This window comes from Apteryx rowi, unplaced genomic scaffold, assembly GCF_003343035.1.
Source record: "Apteryx rowi isolate R43461 unplaced genomic scaffold, aptRow1 scaffold_0, whole genome shotgun sequence".
Lineage (NCBI taxonomy): Eukaryota > Metazoa > Chordata > Aves > Apterygiformes > Apterygidae > Apteryx > Apteryx rowi.
Window position 1 is genome coordinate 9985060 of NW_020447195.1, and position 18053 is coordinate 10003112.

The 18053-nt window shown below is 55.8% G+C and overlaps 1 protein-coding gene across 1 annotated transcript; it reads right to left on the minus strand.

Moving 5' to 3' along the window:
* Positions 1–2464: 2464 nt before the first annotated feature.
* EEF1A2 (eukaryotic translation elongation factor 1 alpha 2) lies at positions 2465–17106 on the minus strand. The gene is made up of 7 exons (XM_026057137.1): positions 16896–17106; positions 12743–12922; positions 11317–11613; positions 5934–6084; positions 4406–4662; positions 3630–3864; positions 2465–2816 (listed from the first exon to the last, which is right to left on the minus strand). Exons 1-7 carry the CDS (start codon positions 17037–17039, stop codon positions 2689–2691), a joined length of 1392 nt encoding a protein of 463 aa, XP_025912922.1. The 5' UTR covers positions 17040–17106; the 3' UTR covers positions 2465–2688.
* Between the last annotated feature and the right edge of the window lie 947 nt (positions 17107–18053).

The following is an 18053-nucleotide window of genomic DNA, read 5'->3' on the forward strand; positions in this document are numbered from 1 at the left end:
GGAGCGGAGGGTCGCCGGCATCGGACGCTGGGAAGCGGCGGCAGGGCGTTGGGGAGGCAGCGCGGAGCGGCCGGCTTTCCCGGCCCTCTCGCCGAGGGACTTGGTGCCTGTTTCCACGAGGTGGCATCCCTGAGACTGATACAGAGCGAAAGCRTCCAGCGCGGTGTGCAGAGAAGACAGGGGTGAAAGGTGTCTCCAAAAAAAGAAAAAGTCTCTAGGATAAAAATGTCTGTGTAACTCTGGAGTTGCGAGGTCCCAGGGCACCCGGTCATGGCAGGGAGGAACCGGAGGAGAAGCCGCTGTTTTAAGAAGCATCTCGCCAGCACACCCTGCATCTCACCTGCAGCAAGCGCCAAGCCGCGCAGCACCGCCTGTGCTCGCACCGCGTTGATGGTTTTCGGCTCCTCTCGGGTTCGCTGCGAGGTTCACCGAAAGCCATCTGTGGCCCAGTTCAGAGGGATGTCGGGTGCTTGTAGTTTTGGTGGAAACCCAAAATGGGTCACCTCCCCCCACCAAAGAAAGCATCGCCCCTGACATACCTCTGAGCCCTGTGGGGTCGGGCAGTGATTTGCACATTACAGATCGTTGGCCTGGGCACAAAAATCTGGCTGGGTCCATGATGTGTCTTCAGACCCAAGATTCTGGCTGGAGTCAGGTCACGGCTTCATTTGATTTTTATTTGAAATCCTGAGAAATTCRGCATACATAGGGTGTTGCTTGATTTTCTTTGAACCTTGTGTTCTGAAGTAAGTGCAAATCAGAACATTTTGGTTTATTCTGGGTCTCTACAGAGCCCAGCCCAGCCTCCCAAACTGGGGGGATGTGCCATCGCAGATGCCTCCGGCCAGGCCCCATCTCTTCTTCCCAACCCTCTAGGTTATTTGGAGCACGAACTGTGCTGAGATCAGGCTGAATAAATAGGACCTGCTATGAGCCATGATTTTGAATTAAATCTTCAGGGGCTTTAATTTTTTCTATTCCGTAACTGCACCATTAATTACCACGCCACAAGCACCTCGCTCCCCAAGCATCTCGCAAAGCTCCCCGGCGTATTTCTATGGCAACATCGCCGTGGTTTTGTCAAACTTGTGTTTGCAAGAGCAAACCAGCAAAACGAGGGGCCGACTTTGTGCCTGGTGCTTCTCTGTACCGAGAAGCAAAGCACACGCTGCGTCCCCCGAGCCCGGGCTGGTCCCTCGTTTGGGGACCCGAGGACCGGCAGGCAGGTCCCTGCCTCGGCACCGGAGGGGACGTTCCTCCTGGGAACTCCAGCTCCTGCTGCRACTGGCGACAGAGGAGAAACCTGCACATGGGGATGTTTTTCTGTTTGGAAAAATCCAGGATGGTGCAAAATCYCCCATGCTTGGCACAGGGACAGTCAGCCAAGGAAGCTGGGAAACGGAGGAGGAGGCTGGAACATGAGATTAAACCATCAGTGGGAAAACAGCCTCTCAGATCATCGTGCAGCGTGGCAGATGGGCATAAACAGAGGCGATAACTCCGTCTCGAGGCGCCGAGAGCTCAAGTTTCGGCCCTGCGGTTTCTGCAGTGACTCAAGGCCCCGGGTGAGAGCAGGGCACTGCTCCTTGGCCAAAAGGCCACCGTGTGCTGGGACACCCATGTCCTACATCCAGCTTGTTGCACGACAAAGGCACATCACTAAAGCTCCCCTGGATGGACCTCGTATGAACRTCTCCTCCCCGGAGCCCCCACGCGACGCCCTCTGCCCTGCAGCTCCTGGCGCCGGCACTTTTCCTGAGAACTGATTTAGGAGCCCAAAGATGCTTCAATACGCTGCTAAACCCACCCTTGGCGAGGAGATGTCCCCCTGGCCCTGGAGCGTCGTGGTGGGGATACGCAGCAGCCCAGGGATGTGCCGGGGGAGCCTGAGCTGTCCTCCCTCCCCACCGCACCCACTGGATTCATTCCCACTCCCCCCACGGTGGATATTCCCATGCAGAGAGAAGGCATCCATCCTCCAGCCACTTCTCCCAAAATTACGGGTTATTACTGAGGGTAAAAGAAATACCGCTTGCCTTTCTAGGAGCTGTGGGATGTGCTACTTTCTCTCTTAAAATGATATATTTTTAGGGGGTTAACTCAAGCTTATTTTGCATGGAAATTTTGATATTAAAGGGCTGTATAATTGGTGTTAAAGGGCTTGGTTGTTAACAGGTTAGCGAGAGTACCAAAACCTGGCTGCCGTGAGAGCAGCCTCTGCATTAGGCCAGGAGAACCAGCCCAGACACCTGCACCGGTTGAGAGGTGAGAGCTGAGGAACGCCTGGGCACCCAGGACACCCTTCCCAGCCCTGCTGACGCCCRTGACCAAAGCCTGCCGTAAGTGGGACCACACGAAACCCAGCCAACCCGTCCCTCTCAGTGACACACACACACACGCACACAGAGCTCCACACCTTTTGGGTTGGTTGGTTGTTTTTTTTGTTTGGKTTTTTTTTTTCCACTGTGGATGTTGTACCAGTTTTATTGGTAAAATTGACATGAAGCCTCACAAACGCTGGAACATGCTTTTCCTTTTAAAGAATTTCCACTGGACCTTAATGGTGAGCATCCAGTCGTTGACATATAAACTCTTACAAGCTGATGTGCACACATGCGCCCGGGGGAGACGGTGGCAGCGTCCTGGTGTCAGGGATGGTTTCTGCGCTACGCACGGGGAGCCTACGATTCATTTGCCAGCCTTCTGGGCCTTCTGGGCGGACTTGGTGACTTTGCCGGCCCCACCGCTCTTCTTCTCCACGTTCTTGATGACGCCCACGGCCACAGTCTGCCGCATGTCACGCACGGCGAAGCGACCTGCGGGGCAGAGAGCGGGGCGATGAGGGAGACGATGCCACGTTGCCCTCTCTAAGACAGAGCACTCTCAGCTCTGATCTCTTTTGGGCAGGCAAAGGTGGGATTTTCATCCCTCCGGCGCAGGGTAGCTAAGCCCAGCTCATGCAGCGCTAGTGGCGCTACTGTCACCGCTCGCCTCGGAGCAGGTTTCTGCAGGAATTAGCACTTTCTGAGCCATCAACGCTTGTTCTGACCATCAAGCTAGCCCTGATGTTTCCCTCTGTTTAAACGACTGTTTATTAAATTTAAATCATATCTGTTCTCTGCAAGCTCCAGGCATTGCTAAAGCTTCCAGGTGGGCAACATCATCCAAAGGAATTGTGGTTACTTGCATCAAAAGGTGCCCTCTGCTGAGCAGATTTCCTTATTTTTTTTTCCCTGACCAATTTTGTTTTAGGGCAGAAGCAGGGAAGGCGAAAGTCTGCAGGAGAAACATCACTGCATAGCAACCAYGGAGTTTAGTAACCTTGAGGGAGAAGCCCTACACGCAACTCCTGCTATTCCCAGAGGAAAACCCGGCCCTGCCTTTGAAAATAGCTGCTCAGCTCAACAGCAAGGCTGCCTGATCCTCGGTGACCTAGCACAGTCAATGCATGAGATTTTGGACCTACAGCACATGGAGGAGCGATGAAGGCAGGAATGCACTGGGCTCCCCAGCCAACCCCGTGGGAGGGATCGGGAGACGCTCACAGCGAGTCTGCAGTGAAATCCGTGCCCGCGCGGCGAAACGCTTTGGTGCGTCCCACCTTCACCAGCAAGGAGCCACTCGCTTACCGAGAGGAGGGTACTGGGAGAAGCTCTCCACACACATCGGCTTGCCAGGGATCATCTCCACGATGGCTGCGTCACCGGACTTCAGGGACTTGGGGTTGTCCTCCAGCTTCTTGCCGGAGCGCCGGTCAATCTTCTCCTTCAGCTCAGCGAACTTGCAGGCGATGTGTGCGGTGTGGCAGTCGATGACGGGCGAGTAGCCGGCGCTGATCTGGCCGGGGTGGTTCAGGATGATCACCTAGGGGACACAGTGGCGTGAGAGCGGGCCGCGGGCCACCAAGACCCTGCATGCATGGGGCAACCACCCTGAGGGACTTGTCCCAGGGTCTGGCGCCTTTGGCAGTGCCCGGACCGCTGCAGTGTGCATCAATGCCCTCTCGTGGCAGACACACCAAAAAGCTAGCAAACCGGCTTTCACGGCAGAAGTCTCCCTTAATTTAAAGCTTTATTTAAGCTATTATTTATTTATGCCACGAGCAGAAGGACAGGGGTTCACGTCCTCACTTCCTGGAGGTTACTGTGTCCTGTTCCATCCCAGAGGTGGCTGCCTTTTGGCAGAGAGGAAGCAATTTCTACACGTGCACGTATGGTAGATTGCAAGCCTGCTGCTTAAACCCTGGGAAAGCCGCCAGGTAAACCCAAAACATCCAGCCTTCACGGATATGCCCTGAGATTTATCCCCTCCGGCTCAGCCCCGTGATGTGGGATGCTGGAAGACTCCATGGCCGGCAGCCCACACCCCCCCCCCCAAAACCACCCGCGCCGGCTGCTCTGCTGACCTGAGACGTGAACTGCGCTGCCTCCTGCGGYGGGTCCGACTTGCTGTCGCCACAGACGTTACCACGACGGATGTCTTTGACAGAGACGTTCTTCACGTTGAAGCCAACGTTGTCGCCGGGCAGGGCCTCGCTCAGGGCCTCGTGGTGCATCTCCACAGACTTCACCTCGGTGGTGATGTTCACAGGCGCGAAGGTGACCACCATGCCGGGCCGCAGGATGCCGGTCTCCACACGGCCCACGGGGACCGTGCCRATCCCTGGGGAGGGGGGACAGGGAGAGAGCAGAGCAAACCATAACCAGCTTGCATATTGCTTGGCTGGATGTAGAGGCAAGATAAGTCCAACAGTTTTCACCAGAGACAAAGAAACACATGCTGCCRCTAGGGTGACTAATTAAATGAAGGAGACCTTTTACACCCAGGCTCTTCAGGAGACTTTGGGGACGCCCAGGAGTTGGGTAAAGAAGCGCCAAGAGAAGCAACCACGAGAAGAGGTCGGGGAGCTTGGTTGAATCGGCTGCTTTGCATCAGCCGTTGCGCCTCTGCTATCCCCCTTCCCATGGTGTCTCTTCTCTCTAAGGACTTGTCCGGTCCCATGACGCGGTGATATCTGTCTTCCCTTCCAGCAGAGGGGAGGGCGCAGACCTGCTCCGTGTCGGGAGCACGTGATCTGCCTTTGYAAACAACGGGCGCTGTTAAAACGCTTCTTGAAACAGCAAGGGAGCGACATTCACCCCCTGCCTGGTTTCTGCAGGGCACGYGTCCTTGGAAAGGGGAGGAGAAGGGCTGGGAAGACCTCGCACCTGCCCGCTGCGGCCCACGGGGAGGCGGCACGGAGCTGAGAGCGGGCTGGTGGTCACGCTAGGTATTTATAGCTCGGAGAAGTATCCCCATCACCATTCCAGCTGGGAAGAGGAGATGTTCAGGCTGATGCCCTCCATACATGGCTCGCGCCACGGTACAGCTCAGCAGACGGAGGAGCTGGTGACTGACACCAGCATTTGCAGGGCACAGCACGGGCACAGCCGCTGCCAGTTGTGGACCATGAGTACTTGTCCCACGGATTCGCCTYGTCCCAGCCTGGGCTCGTCATGGGCAGTGTCCCCGAGCACTGCTCTGGTGGCCTTCAAGCTGGCCTTGCCCCCCACCCGGGGCCCCAACACGTTTTTGCCATTGGACCTCATTCCTGGCAGGYCCCCAGCTTGTCTCTCCAGCCTCAACCTCTGGGATGCCCAAATTTGCAGCTGGGTCATGGCATCACAGGTTCCCTGGGGAGCACTCACRCGCCTGCTGGTCCTCTCCAGTCCCYGGGCACCTTCTGGCACGTCTCTCTCCAACTCAGGACAACCCAAGGCCAAATGGGGTCTCTGCCTTGCTGCTAATATCCCTCTGCCCCAATATATCTCCAGTCAGAGGAGTMCAATCCCTCCACTTTCACAATACCTTGAAACACCATTCCCAAATTCCTGTGGAACAAAGTCTCCGGTTAAAGTGGAGGGGAGAGAGACGTTAAGAGGGCTTTTGCTCACCTCCAATCTTGTAGACGTCCTGGAGGGGCAGACGCAGAGGTTTGTCTGTGGGGCGGGTAGGAGGCAGGATGGTGTCCAGGGCCTCCAGGAGGGAAACCCCGCTGGCGTTGCCTTCCTTACGCTCCACCTTCCAGCCTTTGAACCAAGGCATCTGGAGAACAGAGCCACAAAGAGATGCGCTGAGCGTGCCACTTCTCAGCAACCTGACCCTACTGATGCCACCGAGGTGTCCCGCCAGGAGGGAGAACAGCCTGGGGGGCTACGCGAGAGCGACCCTGGCCCACCCTCTGGCAGAGGCGGTGGTTTGCTCCTGGACCACTCCTGGAGCTATTTCCACAAGGGCCCCATCAGCYGCTGACCCATTCACCCAGCCTTAATTGAGCCAGTTCAGCCCCATCCTGACTTTACCTGGGGGCTGAGGAGCTCTCCCACCCCATCGTCCCTGCAGGCTTATCTACACCCACTTGCTCCATCTCTCCCCTTTCTCCAAGAAATGTGCAAATCATCCCTTAACAGGAGAAGGAAAAGGAGGAAAGCGGTTAAATCCCTGCATCACTCCCGACAGAAGGCGAAGGAGGAAAGCGGTTAAATGGCTCCGTGGCCACAGCGGCGTGCCCCTGGTGGCACGCGCCCTGTCCCCCAGCCCCGCCACGGCCATCCCCCGGCTCCTAGCAACACTCGGCGCCCTTCCAGGAAACCTGCCGCTCCTGTTCYCGATGCAAATCCGAGCGGTGCCTTCCCGTGCCAGCAGCACAGTTCCTGCCCTCCGGCGCAGCCACCTCCGGGCTGCTGGCACGGAGATGGCAGGGCCCCCGGCCAAGCCCCAGCTACAAAGCGCCCARCCTTCAGCCCTGGGAAACCAGTTGCTTTGAGGTGAGCTGCGGACAGGCGCTTCCCACCGCTCGCTCCTCATCACAACCCTCCGGGGTTTTGTTTTCATGGTTTGGGTGCTGGAAAACCGGGGTTAGGAGGGGCAGTAGCGTTTTGCATCCATGCTTTCAGCTTCCCTGCCTCTGCCCTAACTTGACCCTTGAGGCTAAAAGAAAATTGGGCAGGGAAAAAAAAAAAGGAGGACAGGGAAACCTGCTTTGCAGAGGACACTTGCTGCAGGAAAGTGCAGTCCCCTCTTTGGTTGCTGCTGCACGTCCTGAAGCTCTAGCAGCACCTGGAGCTCGCAGGCTCCATSCGTCGGTGCCTCAAGGGTGCAGGGAGCACAGGGGGTCCCCGTGCGACTGCGGCTGCCGCTCCCGAAGGCACGTGGTGCTTTCTGGAGCATTGCTCCATCTGCAAGCGTTGCATTGCTCGCTGGAATAAAGCCCTTTGGCCAGGAGTGCGGGAGACCCCCGTCGCGAAACAGCCCCGATACAGCAAACCGAGGTCAGACCCTGGTAACTGCTCGCCAGCTGATTCCCCCATCCTCAGCATGGGTGGGTTTAGACAGTATTTCCCCGCTTGGATTTAACCCCAGCTCCCATCCCACCCGCCGTCCCGGGAAGGACCCGGCTATGCCACGACTCCGTTTTCTGCCCCGCAATCTCTGCCGCTGTCTCATCGACCAGCCGGGAAGGAGACAGCGGGGCAGCTCGGCTGCCTGGGTTCGGCGGAGGCAATCAGGTCACGGGGCCCTGCCGGCATTAAACGTGTCCGGCTTTGCCGTCCTCCGGGACACGCATCTGTCACGAGCTGCCTTCCTCAGCGGTGACGGCGGGGGGAGCCCGGGGGACATTTCTGCAGCGAGATCCCTCCCTCTTAGAGCGACCCGCAGCTATTTCCCAGCAGCCGGCCGGCCCYCCGCCGAGGCCAGCGCCAGGGCTCGAGGAGCTTGATGAGATTATAAACCCATGGAGCCGGTGACRGAGCTGCACGTGACGCGCGGGGTGACTCAGACCTTCCCTCGCAACCCGCTGTCGCGCGGCCCCARACGCCGGGCAGCCGCCCATGGCGGCAGCTGTCACCTGCGTCCCCGCGGCCGCGACGGGGGCTCTGCTCTCGCGGGCGCCGCGTGTCTGCGGTGCTCCCCRGCCCTCAGCGCCTTCCCAGCACAGCTCAGCGACAGGGAGACATGGCAATTTCTGCCCCCCGTGACGCCTGGCTTTCCGCCCCATCCCCTTCCCTTTCGAGGCTGCCTGTTACACTGGGAACTTTGTTATCTGCCCGACCGCAGTTCGACATCCCAAGAGACAAATACGGAAGCGTGCTGGCACATCCTAGGAGAAAATGCATTCTGCAAAACCTCACGGCCTGAGATTGAAAGGAATCTGCAAAAATAGGCTTGTGCTGCCTCCTAGGGCCGTCCAAGTAAAAACTCCGCTATTTATTCCCTGTATCTGCTTCCCAAAGAGCAATTCCATTTTCACCGCTCCCATGACAGAAGCAGGATCTGACCGAAACCCCCAAAGTTAACTGTTAACCCTGCACCACCTGCCCCGGGCGCTGCGGGCTCAGAGCCCCCATAATTAACGAACGGGCTCTGCCTCCTAACGAACACCGAGCGCGTTTTACAGCGCAGTCGCATTTCTCTGATTTTACCCAGCCCGAGAGCCCCGTGCAAGAGCTAATTGTGAGCAGCCCAGTGCACCCACGCATGCACACACAYGCGCACACACACACGCACCAGCGGCACAGCCGGTCCCCCACGCCTCTCCGCAGCCCCCGGGTCACAGCCCTCTCCTACCCCCCACATCTTTGCCATTTGGGTCACAACGTCCCACAGAGTAAAATTCTCCAAACCCGACATCCAGCGGCCTCGTTCTGTCAGCCGCAGCGACGGCTTAATATAAAACCTCGTTTGCCAAAAAGCTCTCAAAAGTCAGCCTTTGATGCGAGTGCAGCCTGGCGGGCGTTTCTGCAGTTGGCCTTACACCCTGGCCCAACAGGGATTCGGCCTGGAGTCTCTCCTGCGGTTTTGGTTACAGCCCCGACAGCCTGACGTACAGATTCACACACCCCCYGCACATTGGCTGCGTGTTGTGTTTCTCTATATCGCTCTTAAAAAAAAGAGACCTTCCACTTCAGCCTCTGGATGAGGACTCAGAAATTCCTTTTCCTCTATGACTTCCTATGCGAATGTGGACAAATCACTCAGTGCCTCGGTTTCCCTCCAATAAAGCGGAATATTCCCTTTGCCCATTGCCCACTGAGGTGGGAAACTCCAGGAGCAGAGACTGGCTCCCACTTGGCACACGCAACCCCCACGACACCGGAGACCTCGGTTCCTCGGGGAGCTGCTGGACATTGCTGGAAAGCAGCCAGCCCCGTCCTCTGTGCTTCAGCCCCTCTATTTTCTGCATTCTCGTTCTCCTCGCAGCATGACACGCAGCCGTGCCGTATCTTGTTTCCGCCAGACGAAACCCGTGCGCGCACGGAGGCGAGAGAAGCCGCCGCACGTTGCAGCGACGTCACGGCTTGTAATCCTGACAGAGCCACGGGACTTTCTGATAAGTCCCTTGACAGACAGACAAGTCACTTGACTGCCTTGTGCTCTAATGAAACCCAGCCAGAAAATGCGAGTGAAAAAAAAAACGGTGCTCTTTAGGGCAAGGAATGAGAGGAGAGAGATCTGCATCAGATTCCTGCACCAGCTTTCCCAGAAGGGAAAAGCAGGGAGGGAAGCAGGGAGCTGTCTCCAGCCGGGGTCCCAGCAAAGGCAGGAGGTGGCACTTTCTCCCCGGGGATCCCTCGCCCAGCACRGGGAGGTCTCTGCACCCTCCAAAAAGTCCTGAACCCCTGCGGTCAGCCCAGCCCTCCTGGTGGGCTTTCCTCCTGACACCCGAGCCTTGGCCGCTGCTTACGCAGCTCCCAGGAGTCACCCCGGAGACAGCTGCCTCACCACGGCGTGGGGGAGCTATTTCTGCCCCTACCTCCATACGGGCAGCAAGTCACATTGAGAACATGCTCCGAGGTCCATCTGGATGGACGAGGCCAGCCAGGCCCGTCCTGCTCGGTGCCTCCACTACCCAGCCTATTAATAGGAGAATTATTCAGGATCATCTTCCCGGCCCAGCAGCTGCTGACATTTGCAGCCTGGCTGATTTGAAGGCACCCAAAAACTATGCTGCTCGGTTTGGCATGGCCAGGGCTGACCTTTGTCCCAGCTTCGCTCTGCAGGGGACAGGAATCTCCCCAACACCAAAAAACATTCTCTCTTCCAAACTAGCCCCAGGTCTCCTGGGAGCTGCCTTTCCTACGGAAGGCTATGAGCTACGGTTCCCGTAGCTGTGATCTTGCACTGCAACACTCTCCTGACTCAGTCTCTTGATCCCTGACTTCCCTCAGTTGCTGTTCGGAGGCTATACTCAGACATATCGCCTCCTTCGCCACGAAGAGCTGAGACCCATAAYCCACAAATGGAGTACACATCTCAAAGCCCACGTAAGCACTGAATTTCTCATTGGTCTCAGGAGGCATCTTTGGGGGTTCTGGYCTGAGCAACTTGCTCAAGGTCACCCAGAAGCCCCTGGGAGGGCAGGGACACGGAGTCAGGATTTATATTCCTTCAGCCAGAGCTTCCCAGGCCATCCTTCTTTAGAGGGGTAAAACTGGGGTAGCTTTTTCTCCAAAAAATAATGTTAGTTATTGGCAGCCTGTCTGCCAAGAAGCCCCCATCCCTCTTCAGGCTCTTCTTTCTCTCCTGCYGTCAGACAAAGTAATGGCAAGTGCCTACCCAGCAGCCCCTGCCTTTGTATTCCCGTAGCCCTCATCMCGATGCACAGTGGGGAGGTCATTTCCAAATCAATTGGACAAGGAGCAATCCAAAATGGATGCTCAAGCAAGCCATGTTTTTCATAACTAGCTTTGAGAAACTTGGTATCTCCCCAAGCAAAAGGCACGTTAATTAGTAGGATGCCAGCCCCGAACCGGAGGTGCGGCTGCCGCACTGGCACGAGGTACTGACGGGAAAATGCACCTGATGCTTGACACACAGGAACTAGGCTGTGCAGTGGGAGCCGTTCCAAGCCTACGACCAGATTGTGTTAATCACCTTGAAAAACAATGCACTAAAACACGCATTATGTTCCTGCTGAGTGTGACAATCACTGTGGATGACTCTAACATCTCCATGCGTCTGAAGATGCAAAACCTTCAAACTACATCCCAGAAGCAAAGACACATGGATCTTCTCCTGAAGATGTTCATGTTTAGCTGCTGTGGTGTCTGGCCACGGTACAGCAGCAATCAGGGCCATGAACAGTGCACCCATTCGTACTTGTTCAGCTCAGTCAGAGCTACGTGACAAACACATCTATGTTGGCAGCATGGGTCATTATGCACAATGGGTGTGTGAAATGTGCCTGCGATTTTCATGGCATGAAGGTCGGCTTCCACCTGGATCAAGATAGCCGGGGGGAAAATTAAAAAAGTCTATTGCAACGCACACACTTACATTGGGAGAGGGTTCCAGCATGTTGTCTCCATGCCAGCCCGAGATGGGCACGAAGGGAACTGTGGCTGGGTTGTAGCCGATCTTCTTGATGTAGGCGCTGACCTCCTTGACGATCTCATCGTAGCGTTTCTCGCTGTAGGGGGGCTCTGTGGAATCCATCTTGTTGATGCCCACAATGAGCTGCTTCACCCCCAGCGTATAAGCCAGCAGGGCGTGCTCACGAGTCTGCCCGTTCTTGGAGATGCCRGCTTCAAATTCACCTACGCCAGCAGCAACGATCAGGACCGCACAGTCAGCCTGGGAAGAAAGAAGATAACTAATGAATTGCTCCTGTTCCCAGAGAGCTCTGCTCCTGTTGACATCCTCGAGAGCTTTGAATAAGCCCCAGATGAACATTACTCAGGAGTAAGCATGGCTTGGGCAGAGTCCATGCCAGCTGCTACCCACATAACCCTGCCGATTCACCTCAATCCTCACCTGAGCTAACTGTGCTATTCCAGACATCCCAACTGTGTGTGGCTTTGCAACGTGGACTGGAAAGCAGAGTGGGTTCCTCCAGGTTATGTGACTCCAACCAGGACCTGATCCTTACCACTCAGGGAGGCACAGCAAGGGCCTTATCTAAAACCCCAGTCTTGGGAATCTTTCAGATAGTCTCCCTGCATACTGGATCAGGCTCCAGCAGTGCAAACTGTTTTCCGCAATTTATTTTTCCTGTTCTCAGGGGCCACAGCAGAAGCTGCCTGGGTTTGATAGAAGGCAATGCCCAGCCCCAGCTAGTGCTGCAATGGGTCCTCTCTGAGCATGTAACGAGGCTAATCCTGCACCCATCAGCTGTAATGAGATGCAGACATGTCCTGTAGCATGATGAGGAAAAGCCACCCTACCCTGGAGGGGTAGACCATGGACTTTGTCCCATAAACCACATCATATTGCCAATGTTGGCTRTCTTGAGAAAAAGGAAGATGGAAAGACCCTTGCAATCTCATTTGGCCAATAAAACCTAAAGGATTGTGGGATGTTTCTTCCATATCTGATTTGGCTGAGGCTAGAACAATGTGGGAGRTACCCTGACACAAAAACATCCCTCCCAGGGCTATTCATCCCCACCTCATCCAGGTGAGGGGAAATGGGATGGAGAAGCAACCCCTTTGCGCCTGAGAAAGCCCCCAGACAGCTGGGGAAGTGCAGGACCTGGATGCCCTGGCACCAACGAGACATGTGGGACCCCTGCAGCAAGCCAGGACCCAGTGCACGTGTCCTTTCATGTGGACCCCTCTTAAAGATGCTCGATGCCTGTTTGGTGTCTAAACTACCCACCTCAGAAAGGACTCCAAGAGAATCTATGTGACCATGGGCTTGTGGCAAGCCTGCTCCGGTTCCTGTGTCTGGCCTCCCCCCTGCTCTCCTAGCCCTGGTTGCTCACCTGGGACGTCCCAGTGATCATGTTCTTGATGAAGTCCCGGTGGCCGGGTGCATCGATGATGGTGATGTAGTACTTGGTGGTCTCGAACTTCCACAGAGAGATGTCAATGGTGATGCCACGCTCACGCTCGGCCTTCAGCTTGTCCAGCACCCAGGCATATTTGAAGGAACCCTTTCCCATCTGGTGGGTGATACAAAGGCAAAAGCCTCATGAGAMACCTGAGCATCAGCATCAGTGCCAGGACCAAGTCAGCCCGGTAACYTGCCTTCCCCGGGCTAGGCAGGTCACAAGCTCAGATGAAAACAGAGGGTCCCAGGGCAAATGTTAAGAGCAACTCCTCTGAATTCGGTGGCATCCATGATCTGTACACTACTAAATACAGGTGAAAGGAGATATTACTGTCCTCAACAAATTCCTCAGGGGGATGAAGAACAGGCTGGAACAAAAGCTCTTAAATGAATTTATAAGTGGGACTGCATGGCAAGGAGCTGGCCTCAACGACCCAAGAGGTCTCCACGAAACCTCACCAGCCTTCCCTTCTGGCTAGCTGTTACTGTTATGAAATCATGCTGGTAAAGAATTGAAGCACAATGCTGGAAAACGTATGATGCCATTTTAATTTATTAGCTGAAGCTGTAAGACAGCTGGCTAATAAAGATGGGTMTTGCTTGGTGAGTGAATCCATAGCTGACAGGGGGGTAACAGGAGAATGGGTTAAAAGAAAATGAAATGCGAGACGGTTGTTATGATCAGAATAAAAATGTGATTGATTTTTTTTGCCACAGAGTGTGCGAATTCTCAGGAAAAGCTACTGTTAACTACAGCCTGACCAACTGTTGTTGCCAAATGGCCAAAATCACAGCCAAAATTGTGTTTTAACACAAAACGTGATGCATAAACTCATGCTGGGTGAGATTAAGCACAGCATTTCAGTACTGTGATAGAGCACACTCCTTGGTAAAATCATGATGCGATTCCTGATCCAGTTTCTCCTTCGGGTCGGTGTCCTTTGAAGTCCTGCCGATGGGAAAGCCTGACTTTCACCCCGCGACTGGAGGCCTGAGCACCCAGTCTGCACACGGCTCCTGAAGGTGAAAACGAAAGGAGGCAGGAGGACAGAACCAAACCACCCCTTCGTGGCCGTGCCTGGCCCCGGGGAAGGGGTTAATCTGCATTGAGCATCACATCTTGGACTGAACCGCAAGTTTTTAGAATCGAAAATGGAATTTAGCTACAGAAGTAGGTCATTTGCCAATGACTTAATGTGCTTTAATGAGCAAGGAGAAGATGGTGCGCCATGTTCCCCATTCCCCTTGTCCAGCGTTCTCTGTGACAGCGATTTCTTCTGGAGTATCAAAGGCTGGCACATAAAATTCGTAATGGGCAATTACAAATCACCTGCCCAGAGGGAAACATTTCCTAATTGCAGCCAGCTAATGGTTCGGCGCTGTTGCATGGCGAGAAGGTTAATACCAGCCTCACATCTAAATTCAGCCTGTCCAGGCTCCCACCGGATGCTCCGCTCCTGTGCCCGGACGGGCCGGGTCCGACCCCACTGCAGCCATCCGGGAGGTGCCCTGGGAGCCCTGGATTCCCGCGCTCTCCCTGGATGAGCCGTGCCATCCCCACGTGCCTGCCTGGGCCGCGCAAGTAATTAACGGCATCGGGCCGTTTACGTAACGGCTTTAGCGCTTCGATGACTTTGCAGCTGGCTGTGAAGGATTATGGGCAAAATCCTAAAAGCGCGGGCAGGCCTCCCCCTGCTCCGCGGAAAAGCCGGGCCGAGGGAGCGGCAGAAACCCCGGCGCCCCGCCACACGGGCGAGCGCCTTCTCGCGCTCCTCAGGGTGGAAAAGGGAGGTGAAAAATTCCAGAGGCAAATCCCTGCTCCGAAGCCCCCTCGGAGCGTGGAGGTTAACCCTTTCCAGCACAGGCGCTCCCTGCCTCGCCGCGGGAAAGCGAAGGGGCTCGGTGGGGTGAGCCCATTTACTGCGCGYGGGAAAAAAACCGGCTCATCTTGTGCAATGCAAAAAATAATCGGTGGTGCTCGGCCCGGACCTCGATGAGCAACCACGCAGCCGTCCCTAGCCCCGTCCTTTGGCTGCGGATAGGGAAACCGAGGCACGGAGCGGGGCCGCGGGGCAAAGCYGGGGCACCAGGGCAGGCGTCCGAGGCGGGGAGCAGCCCGCGGTCCGGGCAGGGGCTCCCGGCCACCCCGCAGGAGGCGCGYGCGGGAAGCCGGTCGGCTCGTGCGAATTCGCCCCAGGACTCGGTGCCGGACATAACTCGGGGACAAACGAGATCCTTTATTTAGCAAACAGTTTCCCTCTTTTCACTGGGTATATTCAGTTACCCAGAGCTGTTGTTGAAAAAACATGGTATTATCTAGCTTTGCACAATACCTTCCCTGTTCAGTGCCAGAAACTGCCTGTTTTCTCTCGATCAAACTCCACCAGAGGGACAGCTTCCTATTTGTAGCCCACAAATAATGATTAAAAACAAAACAAAGCAAAAACAAAACAAAATCCCCTCTTCTTTCCGAGATACTATTACCTCTGCCCTCAAGTCAAAAGAAATAAATCCTTCTCCTTTATCTCTTCCCTTAAAAAAAAAAAAAATCAAAAAATTGGACCCTGTTTTTTTGTTGGCTTTTCGGGTTCACGCAGGCCTCCATTTCCTGCGAATGCCACCTAATGGAAGAAAACCCTTCCCCAGCCCGGCATCAGAAAATGGAGTCTGTAAGCTCAGTCAATAGGCTATTAATAGCAGCCTCGAGTCCCTGCATATTCTGGCAAGTCGGGGAAAGTGTCTCTTCAATTAAAATAGCTGCAATCACATCTAGAAAAACCTAATGCCACCATATYGCATCTGGAGGTGAAGGGAGGAGGGGGAAATATATTGGAAAACATCAACGACTGTTTTAGAAGAACGAGGGAGAAGCATCGTTTTAGCTTTAGGAAGAAGCTCGTCACCTGAGAGCTGCAAAAAGGGACTGACAATGCGGTAGGAAAATAGATGATTTATCTCAGCAAATCCCTAGGGTTAAGACAGACAGACAGCAAAACGTCTAATCAAGACCGGCAGCTCTGAAAACCTTGTCCTTTTCTTTTTGCTCTTCATAAAGGTGGGATCTTATGCACAAAAATCAAGGGATATATGCATCAGAGATTCCTAGAACGATGACGACAAGACGCCTTTTAAGAGACCAGATCCGCCCTATAAATAATACATCACGGCTCCTCATCATTCACTTCTCTAGAATTTACCATTGTTGGTTTCCGAGAGCTTCTAATTCACAACGTTTTTCTGTCTGTCCCCAAGACTGCGTCTTCCTCTTTAATCTCTGTTTGCCGTTTTATGTGTTGGGGGGTGTTTTACCGTGTGACAGTCTGATAAATGCCTGCCCGAGTGTATTGCTGCAATCATCCTCCTTATAAAAGCTGAACAAAAGAATTTAACTTAAACGCTCGTGCTTCATGCCAGCTTTTCTACACCAAAGACTGCCAGGCGAGCCACAGAGCAGACCGCAAGCCTGAGAAAAATGGGAACAGGGGTTTCAAACCGGATCAAATCGGCGGTGCAGCCGTGCGCATAGCTTTTTCCCAGCAGCTGCTGGAAGCCGATGGTTCAGGGTGAAATTCAGCAAGTCCTGCACTGGGCAGCGAAGGATTGCCAAGGCTTCCTCCTCCTCCTCCGCAATATTTCGGGAGAGTGTGATGCCCTGAAGCGCTACGGCTCCTAGCTCTCCCAGAATCCCTACGATTGCAGGTGGTTACCTAATCCGTCTTCCAGACCTYGTTACGCCCCTGCCCTCGTTAACAGCCTGCGGCAACGAGTCCCACAAGTCCAGAGCTAAAACCCGGACAACGGGGTGGCAAGCGCCCAAATGGCCTCTTTTCCCCAGGCCAGAGGAGACGGGAAGGCCCTGGGGCGCAGGGGAGGAAAGAGGAGAGATGGGAATGAAAGGGAGCAAAGGAAAAACATGAAGGTGCAAAAAGGGCAGAGCCGGAGAAAAGGAAATACTCCCAAGGGGATGGTTGTGTTGGCAGGGGAAGGCGGCGGCGGGGGAGCCGGGGCCTCGCAGCCCGCCAGGGAGGAGGAGGAGGAGGAGGGCAGGGCACGCTCAGGGACAGATGGACGGACGGACGCCTCACCTCGGCAGCCTCCTTCTCAAATTTCTCTATGGTCCTTTTGTCGATGCCGCCGCATTTGTAGATGAGGTGCCCGGTGGTGGTGGATTTGCCCGAGTCCACATGCCCRATGACCACGATGTTGATGTGCGTCTTCTCCTTGCCCATGGCGGCGGGCGGCGGGCGGGCGCTGGCGGCRGCGGGGAGGGCTGGGGGAGCGCGGCTGCGGTTTCGGGGGGGGCTGCGGAGGAAGAGCCGGACCCATCAAAGGCGTCCCCGCGGCAGCAGCCGCCCCCTGCTCCCAGGCTCTCCGCATCCCACCTCCCCTCACCCCCCAGCTCCGGCGGGTTTTCCGCCATCCCGGCGGGGGGCACCCGGCCGCGGCTGCCCGGCGCTGGGAAGGAGCCAGCCCGCCCCCGGATGAGCCGGACGAGCTATTTCTGGCCACCGCGTCCAGCCTCCGAAGCTTGGCGAGACGCCGCGTTTTTCRGCCACGGTGAGGTGTCCCTCCTGCACCGTCCCCCTGGAGACCCCCATTCCCAAAGCTACGTCACCCGCGCTTCGAAGGTGCCTTCCCCCCCCCCAAAAAAAACCCCTCCCAGGGCGCTCCCCTGACCTCGTGGGCAGGGAGCTGCTGCCGAGACCTTCTCGGTCTTTCCAGACGCGCAGGATCTGCCTGCGTTTGGCCCTGGGAGGAGCCGCGGGCGCCCATCCCCCGAGGCTCGGGGCGGCTCAAGCGGCATCGCCCGGGCAGCTCGCGAGTCCGATGACAACATGGTGCCCGCAAAACGGGACGGACAAAAATAGCCCCCGCCGAGCCCTGCCGCGCTGCCCGGGGCCGGAGCACGGTGAGGGGCGGCGGGGCGGCGGCGCCGAGCTCCGCGGAGCCGCCTGAGCCTGCCCGGGGTTGGGGGGGGGGGGATTTTGTTGTATTTTGCTTCCATGATCTGGATGAAGAGGAGGGAGGAGGCTTAAAATGAAAATCAATCCGTCGGGGGAGCTGTGCTGGCATCTCCCCTGGTTACCATGGCTCTGCGGCGGCTACACAAACCGCGCACGATCGGCAGCTCTAATTTGACATCTAATAAAACCCGATTTTACGAATCTGCCCCTAAAAGCAAAGCAGGGCAGGGCAGGGSTGTCGCTCCAAGAGCGATCCGGGCAGGCAGGCGACAACGGCCC